The 12,933-nt window shown below is 38.3% G+C and overlaps 1 protein-coding gene across 1 annotated transcript; it reads left to right on the forward strand.

The window, feature by feature from the left end:
• Positions 1-24: 24 nt before the first annotated feature.
• On the forward strand, positions 25-4,793 carry LOC117301039 (RAD52 motif-containing protein 1-like). The gene is made up of 6 exons (XM_033784923.1): positions 25-173; positions 790-1,041; positions 1,729-1,848; positions 2,371-2,500; positions 2,879-3,066; positions 4,315-4,793. Exons 1-6 carry the CDS (start codon positions 69-71, stop codon positions 4,450-4,452), a joined length of 933 nt encoding a protein of 310 aa, XP_033640814.1. The 5' UTR covers positions 25-68; the 3' UTR covers positions 4,453-4,793.
• The last annotated feature ends 8,140 nt before the right edge of the window (positions 4,794-12,933 follow it).

Raw genomic sequence — 12,933 nt, forward strand, 5'->3', positions numbered from 1 at the left:
TCACTGTCACTGTGCGAAGTTCAACTTTGTTTACAAACACAGAAAACTGCGATGGTTTTTTATAAAAAATGGCAAGTTCTCCCGACATAATTGAGTTTGTAAGACCGGATACAAATGACAAGAATTTGTATGTCACAAGTATCTCTAACAAGTTAACAGAACCGGCAGCATTTGTAAGTTTGTGTCGAAGATCGTCTGATCGTGTTCGATCAGTCGGTGTTTTGTTTTAATTTAAAAAACTGGAGGTCCCAAAACTGGGGCCAACGTTTTTTGCCTGTGACGAGAGCAGCAGTGAGCAGGGGGCAGTTGTTGGGCAGTTTCTAAACACCTTCTCATGCATGTCATGTGTGCTATTTATCCCTTCAAATTAGATTCAATGAACTTTCACTTTCTTGCCTTGGATAAGTTGCGATAACGTTATCGCAACTATTTCTTGGAGTACCCCGGCATGATCCAATGTTGTTATTTTGACACCCCATTCGCTTGGGATCTTTTCCGTATGACGACACCACTTTTAAACCCATTTTTACAAAAAGGGATATATTTCATATCGAATGAAAAAGTGGTGGCACCATACGGAGTCTTTGAACTGGCACATGAGCATGATGAGATCAAGCACGGAACCCCACTTAAGCCAAATCTAGGAAACGGGGAATTCCAAAGTGCTTGGGGTCAATTGGGGTCACTTTGGTAATTGATTCACCCAGCCCATCTTATTGTGAAAGACGATTTTGGTAAGAGTATCAAACTAACGATCTATCCGTCATCTTCCCGAAATGAAAACAACAGGAGAAGCTTCATCGTATCTTTTCTCAGTTCGGCCTGCTGTACGAAGTCCAAGTTCTTGAAGGTAGAAGCCAACCTGTCACTTCAGAAGGCCCAACCCTCAGCGAGCAAAATTGTACTACCATGTCAGCATTATGTGGTGGCAGCACGGGGTCAAATCTCTATGCATTCATTAAGTACTACTCAACCAGAGAGGCGCAGAAGGCACAGCAAGCAGTGAATGGAAAATATATGCTGGATGGGAGGCTATTAAGGGTGAGAAAGGAAGAGTACATTACAGGAGGCACATAAGCCTCAGGGGGCTGATGGCCTCTTGAAGGAAGAGGCTGATGGCCTCTTGAAGGAGGAGGCTGATGGCCTCTTGAAGGTGGTGGCCTCTTGGGTAGGCCTGGGCGACTAGTGAAATTTACTACTTGACTAGTCGCACCTCTAATAGTCGCAACTTTGATACTAGTGGCGACTAATTTAATTTCCCAAGATGCATTGTGGCATATTGTTTGCTTCAGTCGCAATATTGTAAAATTCACGCTAAAAAAGATTCAAAGGATTGTGTGGTCAACTGATAGTCCAGTATTGATACTAATCGCACTAGCCGCCCAGGTTTACTTTTGAGGCTGTTGGCCTCTTGAGGCTGTCCAGCGAGGTTGCTAGCTTGCTAAACATGAATGAATTTGACGTTCTTGTGAAAATGCTGCAATAGTTTTTTGCTGTTTTGTCAGCAAGTGACACTGTACTCGGCAGAAACTTGCACTGTGCTTTTATTGTATTTGATCATAGTTTGCCTATAAATTAGCATTACATTACCAAAAATACAATCAATGACACAATATTTAATACAGTGTAACATCACTCACATCCAAACCTGTTCAAACAAAAAACATAACCTTAAAATTGCTCTCAAGAACAACAAAATTTAAACAGTTTTTTTTCTTGTTCCATCAGGTGAGATTTGCAAACAGACAGCACACGCCTGAAGCCAGTCAGACACTACATCACCAACAGTGCTATGAGCTTGCCAGTCACTACCTTGGGTTTAATGGATGGTCCAGCAAAATTGAATCAGTGAGTCTGTGCAAATCTAGACTTGTGGACAAGTCGTTTGTTGCGGTGATAGTCGAGTCGTGGAAGTGGCGTAATGGTTCAGGTCTCGCGAGGTCACTGCTCTTGTGAGATCACTGCTGGCGCAGACTACTCTCCGATTAACTGAGACTGCGCAGCACAATAGCTGTAGTCTCGCAGGGGCCAGCAGTCTTGCAAGAATATCGCCAGTGCACGGTGATAGTCAGAATGCTATCTTTGCGACAGATATTTAACGACTTGTCCGCAAGTCTAGAGCCAATCAGAACCATTTTCTCAAAAATGAACTTGGCCTCAGGAAAACAAGCAACGAAAAGACAATAACATTTAATTTTTTTTATTTTTTAGATGTTAACATTTATTTGCCAATCTGAATAAATATTTTCCCAGTATTTTTCAGCAAATAAGGAGCCAATAGATGGATTGCACTAAAGCGTCATCGACCGCCGTGCCTGCAAGGCTATCATTGCTGTGTTTTTATGTAAAGACTTACTTTTTATTTGATAGTTGAAGGAGGATAAAGCGTCTTGTGAGCCTAACACAGCTCGCTTCATTGGTATAGTGAGGATCAACGTAACGAATCATGAAGTACACAGTGATGGGATAGGAGTTGGTGAGGTGGCATATAGTCCTGAAGGTAAAAACAAATTTTGGTTAGAGGCGGAAATACTGCGCTTACTATCCAAGCATGACTTTTTGATCTAGCTTTGTAAGCGAAGAATGCCTAGTAACTTGAGTACTTAGATGCTTGTACTTTTGTTACCATTCAAAGTGCCATCAAACCTGAATATATCGTCTGTGTTTAGTATGTGCTAATTTTTGCAGAAAAATTTCCCTAATAGAGATCCTATCTGGCCCCAATTTCACAAGAGCCGTTTAAAAATTTGTCAAGCGTAGAATAATCTTTTCTACCAAAAACTGGACATCACCCAAAATACAATGTAATGAATACATAACCATAACAGGTTCCCTTTTAAATGCTGCTTTTCCTTAAAAACATATTTTACTACTGCAGACCCCATGAGTAAAATCACAGCGTTCCATCGAGCCAAAAAGCTTGCCATTCAGAGGGCAAGCGAGGGCGCTTTCAGCAAGGTACTAATCGTGGTATTGGCCAACGGCAAAGTGGCAGTTGAAATAAACAGCACATCGGTAGATGCACTGCATTTCGTCACGCAGGAAGAACTCAAAGGAGTTGTTACAGTGAGTATCAGCTATTTTTTATTTGTTTATGCAAGTTGTCAGACACGAAAGGCCTGAAGGTCACTTCAAGGTGTGGGCTACAATTATTTTTTTCAGAGGCCGTTGCCACCTACTCCTAGGGCTGAAACAGGGTTACCCCTTTACAGTTCATACGTATGTAGGCTTGGGTATCATCAATCCGCAGCCTGGCCAGTAGAGCAGAAAGCACTACCTCCCCAATTTGTGAATATGTGAAGCAAAACATTACAACATATTATGGATTGCACATGACATTGACAGCCATCTTTGATATAAAAATAAAAAATAAAAATGTGCTTGTGTGAATGTGCACAAAACTCTAAGCCAATGATAGCCGTTCACGTTTCATCATTAACAATGGTGGAAAATGCAATGGGTCTTTATCTGGGCACCAGGGATAGCAGTGTGTAGAACATTACCTTTTGGCAGGTAACACCCTGTTCAGACAGGCGCTCCAGAGTCGCGCCGAACCCAACTGTTGAATTAAGGACATTATTTTTAAGTTTGACATCTGAAACAAAAGATCAATTGTTGCAGTCATTTGGATACTTCTGGAGCAGTGAATAGAGGCATTATATAACTCTGTATTGTGACAGTGAAGTAACTCGCTTTCATCCATTGTATAAATACAATACATCTTCAAAGTCTGAAACCAAAATATTTGGGTCGACCTAGAGTCGCTCCTAATCTATTTGGTTCGGCATGACACTGGAGTGCCTGTCTGAAATGGATGTAATCCGTTCTGCTAAGCAAGTTTTTTGTTTGTTTAGCAAGTTTTTGTATTTACAAGGTCTGGGCTCAAGACAGAACCAAACCATACCTCACCTTACATGCCTGAAAGGCGCTGGACACTTTTGGTAATTGTCGAAGACTAGTCTTCTCAGTTGGTGTATCTCAACATATGCACAAAATAACAAACCTGTGAAAATTTTAACTCAATTGGTCGTCGAAGATGCAAGATAATAGCGGAAGAAAAAACACCCTTGTCACAATGGAGTTGGGTGCTTTCAGGTGCTTGGTTTCGGGACCTCAAAATCTAATTCTGAGGTCTCCCAATGAAATTCAAATATTTAAGTGAAAATTACTTCTTTCTCGAAAACTACGTTACTTCAGAGGGAGCCGTTTCTCACAATGTTTCATACTATCAACTGCTCTCCATTGCTTGTTGAGTAATTACCAATAGTGTCCACTGCCTTTAATCATTGGTCTTACTTTTGAATTTCATAACAGGTGACACAGATAAACTCCACTGAAGAGACTGACTGTCCAGGACCTGACAATGAGGGCGCTCTTGATGCCGATGACACCTCCGATCTGGACAACATCAACGTCCAACTGCTTCTAGATCTACAGGAGCAAGATATGTAAACATTTTGGGCTATTGGTGAAAATCTAGCGTCAAAAGCTTCGGAAAAATTCTACTCCAAATTATCAATTAGTCTTTAAAAAATTTCCAGTAAATGGTAGCACACCAAACTCAAGCTCTGGGCCCAACTTCATGACTCTGCTTAAAGCCAAATTCTGTGCTTACGATCACCGTTATCCATGAACAAATTTTTTGCAAATGTGTAATAAGTATTTTTCACGTAATGAAAGATTTGTACATATATATATTTAAAATAAATGCCTTTGTAAAAAAAGAGTTGTAAATATCTAAAGAATAAAGCTTCTTTGCAGCCACAAAATGATTGTGAATTTGATGCCAGTGGTTTGTGTCCTTTTAGGGCTGAAAGTTTAACTTTTGTTTTTTATTTATTCAAACTTTAAATAAATTTGGGTGGAACAAACTGGTGCCCTGCATACATTGCTTCATAATAGTTTGATAATTACTGCATGCATATCGGGGCCAAATTTCATAGAGCTGCTCAAGCAGAAAATATTGCTCAACAATTTTCTGCTAAGCAAAAATAAGCAGGATACCAGTCACAAATTGTACATTTGAAAAGACAGTTTAACTTCATTCTGGTAAGCATAATTTTGTTGTGCTTAGCTACTTTTTGTGCTTAAGCAGCTCTATGAAATTGGACCCTAGGCCTCGAAATAACAAACTGCACCTACAGCAATTGCAGTGGTGCCCTGTGCTTTTGCTATGATGCCCTCTGCAAGGATCCAATGTAGAAGTGCCCCTTGGAGGAAAATTGCTGTGCCCCTTCAAGAACATAATTCAAGGCCTAGGCCCAATTCCATAGAGCTGCTTAAGCACAAAATTCTGCTTAAGCAAAAAAAATCTATGCTTTGTAAAATCAGATTACCGGCCAAGACTCCACCAATTGTTATGCCAAGTAAACAACAGCTAAACACCAGTCACAAGCAAATAATATCACATGAAATTTTGGCCTGTAACAGGTGTAAAATAAGCCAGCTATTTTCGTGCTTAACCAATTTTTTTGCTTAAGCAGCTCTATGAAATTGGCCCCTGCATATAGACGATGTGACCTGTGACATCACATGTTTACAAAAGAGCCACAGAGCGTGGACTTCCTGCAGGCAGGAATACACTGTCAACATACACTTGACATAAGAGCGGAATTCACTGCTTCCTAGGTGCCAATTCTTTGCTAATGGTGAGCAGAGCCATTAAAGTTGGCCTTGCTTTTTGAATGGCAATGGGCATTGGTTCAAATCCTACCCAAGCAAGTATACAGTCTAACAGTGATTCACACAAATTGGTGAATGGGTAAAAGACAAATAATATCAGAGGATTTCAGTCTATCGGAGGATTTTGTTCCACACAAATCTGAGAGCACTTGCCATACAATACTTCTTTTGTAAATAATATTGGGCGAAAAGTGTAACACATTTTAATCACAAAAACTATAAAACAGTATAAACGTAATCCTTGTAAAGGAACACGTTGCCTTGGATCGGACGAGTTGGTCTTTGAAAAGTGTTTGTAACCGTTTGTTATAAAATGCATATGATTGGAAAGATATTTGACAAGTAGAATAAAATGATCCACACAAGTATCACTCGAAATTGCGTGGTTTTCCTTTTACCTCGTCGACTAACACGGTTGGCTATTTATGGGAGTCACATTTTTGACTCCCATAAATGGCCGACTGTGTTAGTTCGCAAAGTAAAAGGAAAACCACACATTTTTGAGGCAAATTTGTGTGGATCGTTGTATTCTACTTTTAAAACATCTTTCCAACCATATGCATTTTATTAAAAAAAACGGTTAAAAACACTTTTTAACTCGTCCGAACCAAGGCAACATGTTCCTTTACATAAAATCATAAAAAGGTTCAAATAATTTAAATTTGTATTTAAGACTATCTTCAAGTTGCCTGGCAACATAATCTTAAAACCTTTGGGATGATACTAGACCAATGATGCCCAGCCCCATTTCAACAGGCTTCAGATGAAAGGCATTAGAAAACAATCAATGAAAAGAGGAACAGGGGAAAAAAAGCGGGGGTAAAAAAAACTGACCAAATTTGATTGGAAAAACCTCGGGGAAATCTAATGGATTTTATTCCAGGGAACTAGGTCAAGATTATCCTTGGAAATAAATCTACGCACCACGAGATTAAAAAAATGAGGGAACTTTAAGGAAAGAAGGGTGAATGTGATTGAATTTTAATTTGACTTTTAATCAAGAAGAAAAACAAATTAAAGGTGTAATTCATCTTTGGTTTTTAGAAGAGTATATTAATTTCAATCCTCCAGATTATGAAAATGATATCATAAAGGGGTGGTATGTTATTGGTTTTTGGAAGAGTGCATTCATTCCAATCATAGAGTTTACACAAAACATGTCATCAAGGGATGATGCACCATTGTGGTTTGGAAGAGAACATTCATTCCAATCATCTAGTTTTCAAGAAAGATAGCATAAAAGCCTCCTCAAGACATTTCTTTTTCCCCACCCATCCTAGTTTGTTTGTTTTTCTTTTGTTGTCATAGTCTCATGTAAAGCGCTCTGTTCATCGTAGAGCGCTATATAAATGCTTCATATTATTAGTACTATTATTATTATTATTAAAGGGATGGTACATCATTGATTATTTGAATGGTACGTTCATTCTAATTCTCCAGTTTTCAAGAAGGATATCATAAAGGGATTGTACATCATTGGTTTATAGAAGAGTATATTCGTTCCAATCCTCTGGTTTTCAAAGAACATATAAAATAATTGGTAAATAATGGGTTTATGGAAGAGTGCAGACATACAAATACTCTAGTTTTTAAGAAGGACATCATAAAGACGTGGTACACTACTCGTTTTGAGAAGAGTACATTCATTCCAATCCTCTAATATTTTGAACAAACAAAGTGGTGGTACATTATTGGTTTCCTGGAAGAGTACATTCATTTTGAAATCCTCAATAACCTGGTAAAAACATTGCAATGATTCAGCTTACCTTGAGACTACAGTAGCTCGGTGTTGTACATGTATGTTACATAAGCGGCACACCTGCAAACACGTATGTTGTTACCGTCACTTTCTGTACAGGTTGTCACCTGCTTGGATGCCTTTCTGTACTCTACATCAAACGGATGACTTCTTGTGCTAAAGTAAGCGTTTTCAAATATGTTTTTATACTCCAATAGTCCTCAGTTGTGTCTGTCGGAGAAAGTGAAGTCATTGGTCATTGGGTTTCTGAAAGAGTACATTCCTCCCAACATACTAGCTTTCAAGAAATATAACATAAAGAGCTGTTACGTGACACTGTGTCCTTGAGCAAGACACTTAACCATTGCTTCGCTGGATGGGACGTAAAGCCGTTGGTCCCATGTGTTGTGTAACGCATGTAAAAGAACCCAGTGCACTTATCGAAAAGAGAAGGGGTTCGCCCCGGTGTTCCTGGTTGTGGCTGCTTAATGCGCCGTAGCACCTTGTCAACCCTTATAAGGTGCTAAATAATTGGTTATCAGAATTCATCACTGCAATAACCTATCTTTCTGAAAGTTTGTTTATACTCAGCGCCTTGAGTACCTTGTTTGGTAGATACGTGCGCTATATAAGACTTTGATATTATTATTGTTATTATTATTATTACATAATTGTTTTTTTGCCAGAGTACATTCATTACAATCCTCTGGAAAAGTAGTTTTAAAAACATTGACATTATCACGGTAAAGCTCATAAAATGCATACATTAAATCACCAATATTCAATGGTGTTTGAAGCTTTGCATGGAGTGAAGAATAAGAAATTAACTATAAGCACTAACTAGTAAACTTGGGGGTACAAATTTTCACCAACAGTCCTCAGACACCTGTGAGAGAAAGTGTACCCTACTACATTTGCTTTGTCCTTCGGATGGGACAGAAGCCATAGGTCCTGTAAACTAGAATTGGTAGTGCACATGAAAAGAACCTAGAACACCTTATCGTGGAAAGTTAGGGGTTAAACCCCCGTGTTTCTGGTTCACATAGCAAGTACTCCGTTTACAGGTTTCCTCAGGCTTGGAAGCTTCAGTGATTAGCTTGACTAGTGAGGCATCCTTGGTTTAACAAATAATAATAACACAAATTTTATCTGGTACTCTCCCATCAAATTGTAACATATATTTCATACTGTGGGAACTAAACTGATATTAAGTTGAAGTTAAAAATATACCTTGAATGGACTCCCTTGAACCTTCAAGCATCAATCTTGGTTGCAATTTTAAGGTCTGGATTACCACCACGATTGTCCGAATCTAAGAAATAAACAAAGAAATCTAAGAAATCTAAGAAATATATAAACACAAATGATCATATACATGTACATGTATTAATAAATGCTACATAACAATAGGCTTAGCATCAAACTTAGACCAAACTTTACCTGCAAAGCAGTCTATATAGAAACTTACATACAACCCTAGGAGCTTAGCTCATTCTCTTCCAGTGCTCGATACGGATACCATACCAGGATTAACCCACCTACAGCAAAGTATATTCATAAAATACGCTAAGCATGAAACTTTGACTAAGCTAAGCAGCCTAAATAACAAAACAAATGCCAACGGGAGCCCAGCTCATTCTTTTGCAAAGTACTCGATACGGATACCATACCAGGATTAACCCACCTACACAAAGTAATCTGCTTAGCTTGAAACTTTGACTAAGCTAAACTGCTAAGCAGCCTTCAAATGAAAAGGACAACAAATGGCCCCAAGAGCTTTGGATGCTATACCAGGATTAACCGATCTAGAAAGCAAAGTAGGTTAAGCCTATTAACACGACTCATGTATTTCATACTGCAAATTTCCCATGTGCACTTGCCGTGGGCAACGACAGGGGGAGAAAACACAAGAGAAAATAGGCAACAGGTCCCGAGGGGGTGGGCTGGTGTGGGAGGGGACTTATGTGGACATACCATCCCCGTTTATCGCTATGGAATAGAGTGGTAACGCATCATGCTGTGGGTGGTTTGTTCATAACGAGACTTCAGCTGACGGTTAAAATGTCCGTAAATGCATCTATGGTTTATCGGAATTAGGGAAATGTGCACAAGAAAGCAATGAGAAGGCATTCATGTTCTTGGAATTGGAGAACATGTTAGCTGCCCGAGTGACTTAGTTCTACTTCTCAGATGAAACCCTTCGAGACTTCTAAAATAGGCCAAACACACATGCCTCTCAATCTGCCAAGTTTCCTGGTGGTTTCCCCTTGACCTTTTGGTTGGTGTCCCATGCTATAATTATATTTTTAGTAATGAGACAAGGGTACCAGCATGAAACTCAACCAATGAAACTTCTAGATTGATAAGGCCCAAGCCTGTATTTATAGAAAGAAATGGATGGCACAATACTCATTCAAACAATTTTGAACTGTTGTGAAATAAAACACTATTTCTTGACCTTAACACACCATAAACTTGCTAAGCACAAATAATTGAAGCTAAGCAGACACAAATTACCAACAAACACATCATCTAGGCCTATACATTTCATGCAAAAAAAAATAATTCTGCACTCACAAGCAGAAAAACTGTAAGCATTGTACAGCAGTGCATGGCAGGCCGAGTGGTCAAGCGCACTGGACTCAAACTTCGGTGTTTCTGATCAGCAGAGTGTTGGTTTGAGCCTCAGTCTTGACACTTGTGTCTTAAACAAGACACTTAACCATTACTTCGTCCTTCGAATGGGACATAAAGCTATTGGTCCCGTGGGTTGTGTAATGCACATAAAAGAACCCATTAAACTTATAATTCAAGCAGATTACAGTGGCAACTTCATTTTTCATGTTATTTATTTAGTGTCATTTACAATAAATAGTCTAAAATACAAATTGTACACAAAAGTGATACTAATTAATAAAGTGATCACTGGGCCATGAAGTATTTATATTAATTTCTTAATAAAAAGGCACAGTGATAATAAATAAAGTGAAATTTATTTTACAAATTTTAAATTTGTAACTTTTTACAATTGTACTATTATTCTTTCTACAAAAAATTGCATTTGTATTTTGTATCAGTGAGATGTATTACAAGTTAAAACAATGACTAATTTTAGTAACAATTTGGTAAATAGACTTTAGGTTTTACAATGTAAACTAACCATAAAAGGAAAATTTAAGTTTAAAACAAACAAACAAACAAACACAAATCTCTCATTTAGTATCATGTAGTTCGTGATCTAAGTTCTGACTGTCTGTTTCGATGCATTCTGATTTAGGCACATCAACTACGTGTACACTATGGAATAACAGATGGTTAACTTTTTAGTAAGTCTAAACATCAAGTCTGAAAGGAAAAATGTTGCAAATTGTGACAATAGTAAATAAGTGAAAAGTACCAGGCAAAGAACATGACAAAATATTGGGGGAAAAAACATGAGTATTAAAACCTGTATATAAAATGCAACCACATCCAGTGCGTATGGTACAGCAGAGGTAAATAAAAAACTTACAGTAAAGCCCAGTTCATACTTCTTTTGAATGCGAATACGATACGAATTCGCTGAGAAAACATTCAAAATTCGCTTTGCATTCACGGGAAGTATTAACCGGGCTTAACATGGGGGAATGGCAAAGTGTACCTTTTGTTTTTGGAACCATTTGATAGTTTTAATTCTATATAAATGTAGATACATGTACAGTTAAAGGATAAGGTACATGTTTGGGAATTGTCAAAGACCAGTCTTCTCACTTGGTGTATCCCATCATAAGCATAAAATAACAAGCCTGTGAAAATTTGGGCTCAATCGGTCATCGAAGTTGCGAGAAAATTATGAAAGAAACAACACCCTTGTTGGACGAATTTGTGTGCTTTCAGATAGGAATAAAAGACTAGTGAGAAATTACCTCTTTCTCAAAAACGACGTTACTTCAGAGGGAGTTGTTTCCCACATTGTTTTATACTATCAACAGCTCTCCAATGCTCGTTACCAAGTCAGTTTTTAAGTTAATATTTGTTTTGAGTTACAACCAAACGTGTACCTTCCCTTTAAACTTACCGATGGAAATTTCATTTCAAAGGTGGTAGTGTTTGTGAGTTATCGCAAAAAAGCGGTAATGTTATTGCAGGAAGAATAGTCCGCAACTGCCATACAGTCTGAGAAACATATCATGCACAAACGTTTCTCAAGAATGAAATGTTTTCGATTCTTTTCTCTATAAACAGTTTCTCACAATGTGATATATTATCAACAGCTGCAGTGCTTCTTTACCAAGTGAAGAAAATAGCATCTTACCTCTATTAGAAACTAACATCTACCATTTTCCAACAGCCAGACATAACAAAAAATCCGAATTCAGATGAAGTATGAAATTTCTCATCCCTGTATTCGCTTAACAGACTTGTTCTCAATTTAAAATAAAAAAATGAGAATTGTGAATTCTGCAAATTCAAGGTAAGAAGCGCCACAAAATAAGTTAACAGAAATCATGTTAAAGTGCAGTCCTTTTCCTACAAATAGGTTCTCTCGTATCATTGTGCATCTATGTACTGTCAAATTAGCCTCAGTTGAGAAAAACTCTGCGTCAGCCGAAACATGAGGCCACTACCAATAACTGGCTGCTGTTCTTATTAAGTTTCAAGATTATTAGTGTCAAGGTTAAAAACAATCATATTTTCACAATCAAAGTCTAATATTCTATATATTTCAGTTTAACAGCTCACCTCAACAACAAAATTTACAAATAATATGAGCTGTTTTTAATATTGAGTTGTGCTCTTTTTTTAAGACTAAACATAAGAAAAAAAACTTCTTCTTTTAAACAAGTACCGCTTTTCGATTTTTTTGAAAAAAGGCCCATATCTATGTCAAATGGAGCCCTCTATTGACGAAGAACATGAAGTCATCACTTGTGTGAAGGTAGCCTGAACGTCTGACGTCATTCTTCGAGGCTCGTGAATAACGCCAGAGACCGGGCTCAAAAAATTGCAAAACCAGCGTGTAGTTTGACCTCTGACCTCTGTCGTTTCACATATAGATACACAGTCAACTTCCACTGCGGACTTGAGAGCAGTGACTGTTTGGGCTTCTATGTCACTGCACGTGCATTGTATCCAATGGGAATCACTGGATCTAGCGGCAGGGACCTGTCTTTATCCTTGCGGATAAAGACAGGGGCCCAGTCTAGTGTGAAGGCTGCTCTCCACTGTCCAAATATGGTAAACCCCTTTGGTTATTCAGCACCCAAACTGGGCATGTTTCTTGGCGTTTGTGACATTAACAAAAAAAATTCTGAATAACATTTGCAACATTCACCATAAATATCAAAACCAGCTTATACTGATTAACGTCAACCCTCAAGCCCAATTCATACTTCCTGCGAACGCGAATGCGATACAAACTTGATGTGAATTTGACGCCACAACTCCTCTTTTGCTGCGATATTCGCAAGAGAGTTGAGCACAACTCAACTTAGTGCAAATTTCGTTGCGAATTTGAGACACCAACATTCATA

Source organism: Asterias rubens, chromosome 16, assembly GCF_902459465.1.
Source record: "Asterias rubens chromosome 16, eAstRub1.3, whole genome shotgun sequence".
In the NCBI taxonomy this organism is placed as follows: Eukaryota; Metazoa; Echinodermata; class Asteroidea; order Forcipulatida; family Asteriidae; genus Asterias; species Asterias rubens.

What these genes read in the sequence shown, in the direction of transcription:
- LOC117301039 (XM_033784923.1), top strand. Translation starts at nt 69, where the DNA reads ATGGCAAGTTCTCCCGACATAATTGAGTTTGTAAGACCGGATACAAAT. An exon ending in TGGATGGGAGGCTATTAAGG is followed by an intron (nt 1,042 to 1,728) that starts GTGAGAAAGGAA and finishes TTGTTCCATCAG; the next exon opens with GTGAGATTTGCAAACAGACA. An exon ending in AACTCAAAGGAGTTGTTACA is followed by an intron (nt 3,067 to 4,314) that starts GTGAGTATCAGC and finishes ATTTCATAACAG; the next exon opens with GTGACACAGATAAACTCCAC.